We start from the raw sequence: 537 nt of genomic DNA on the forward strand, positions 1-537 counted from the left end.
GGTTGCTTGTTCCCTGGGCCGGCCCCAAAGCTCGGGTGGGCTCGTGCTGCGCGGCGGACAGCGGAGCCCCCCCCGGCCTCAAGCTGCGGGTGCCGCTCATCTTCCCGGGAGACGACAACTCTTCGGGCGTTTGCTGCACGGAAATGGAAAGTCTTCACGCCGCGCTGGAGGAGGAAGCGGAAGGCGAGCAGGAGCCGGAGGAGGAGGAGCCGGAGGAGGAGGCGGCGGCCTGGGACTCCAATTACGACCGCGTCCATGTGAATGTGGAGGTGCAGATGGGCAATGGAGACAAGGCTTGGGGCTACAAGGAAAGGTAGCAAAAAAAAAAGGAGGGTGAGGGCCACACGCCAAGGCCCCCCCACGCCTTTTGGAGTTGCGGGCCATGGCTTTGGACGTGTCTTTAATTCAGGATGACTTTTCTCGACTCGGTGCTGCCGAGCCCAGTTTGGGTTACGAGTCCAGCTTCATAGACGGACGGACGGACGGACGGCGCCGCTTTTTTGAGTTTCGGCGGGAAACATGAAGGAAGTCGGGTAA

General features: G+C 61.6%; 1 protein-coding gene across 1 annotated transcript in view; it reads left to right on the plus strand.

Annotated features, from left to right (window-relative positions):
- LOC109512620 (uncharacterized) overlaps positions 1–317 on the plus strand; it is a 4499-nt gene extending 4182 nt beyond the window's left edge. Inside the window, exon 5 of the mRNA XM_019864489.1 lies at positions 84–317. Within this exon, the coding sequence (XP_019720048.1) occupies positions 84–317 (234 nt within the window). The remainder of the gene's footprint in view (positions 1–83) is intronic.
- Positions 318–537: the final 220 nt, after the last annotated feature.

Source organism: Hippocampus comes, unplaced genomic scaffold, assembly GCF_001891065.2.
Source record: "Hippocampus comes isolate QL1 unplaced genomic scaffold, H_comes_QL1_v1.1 scaffold371, whole genome shotgun sequence".
Classification (NCBI taxonomy): domain Eukaryota; kingdom Metazoa; phylum Chordata; class Actinopteri; order Syngnathiformes; family Syngnathidae; genus Hippocampus; species Hippocampus comes.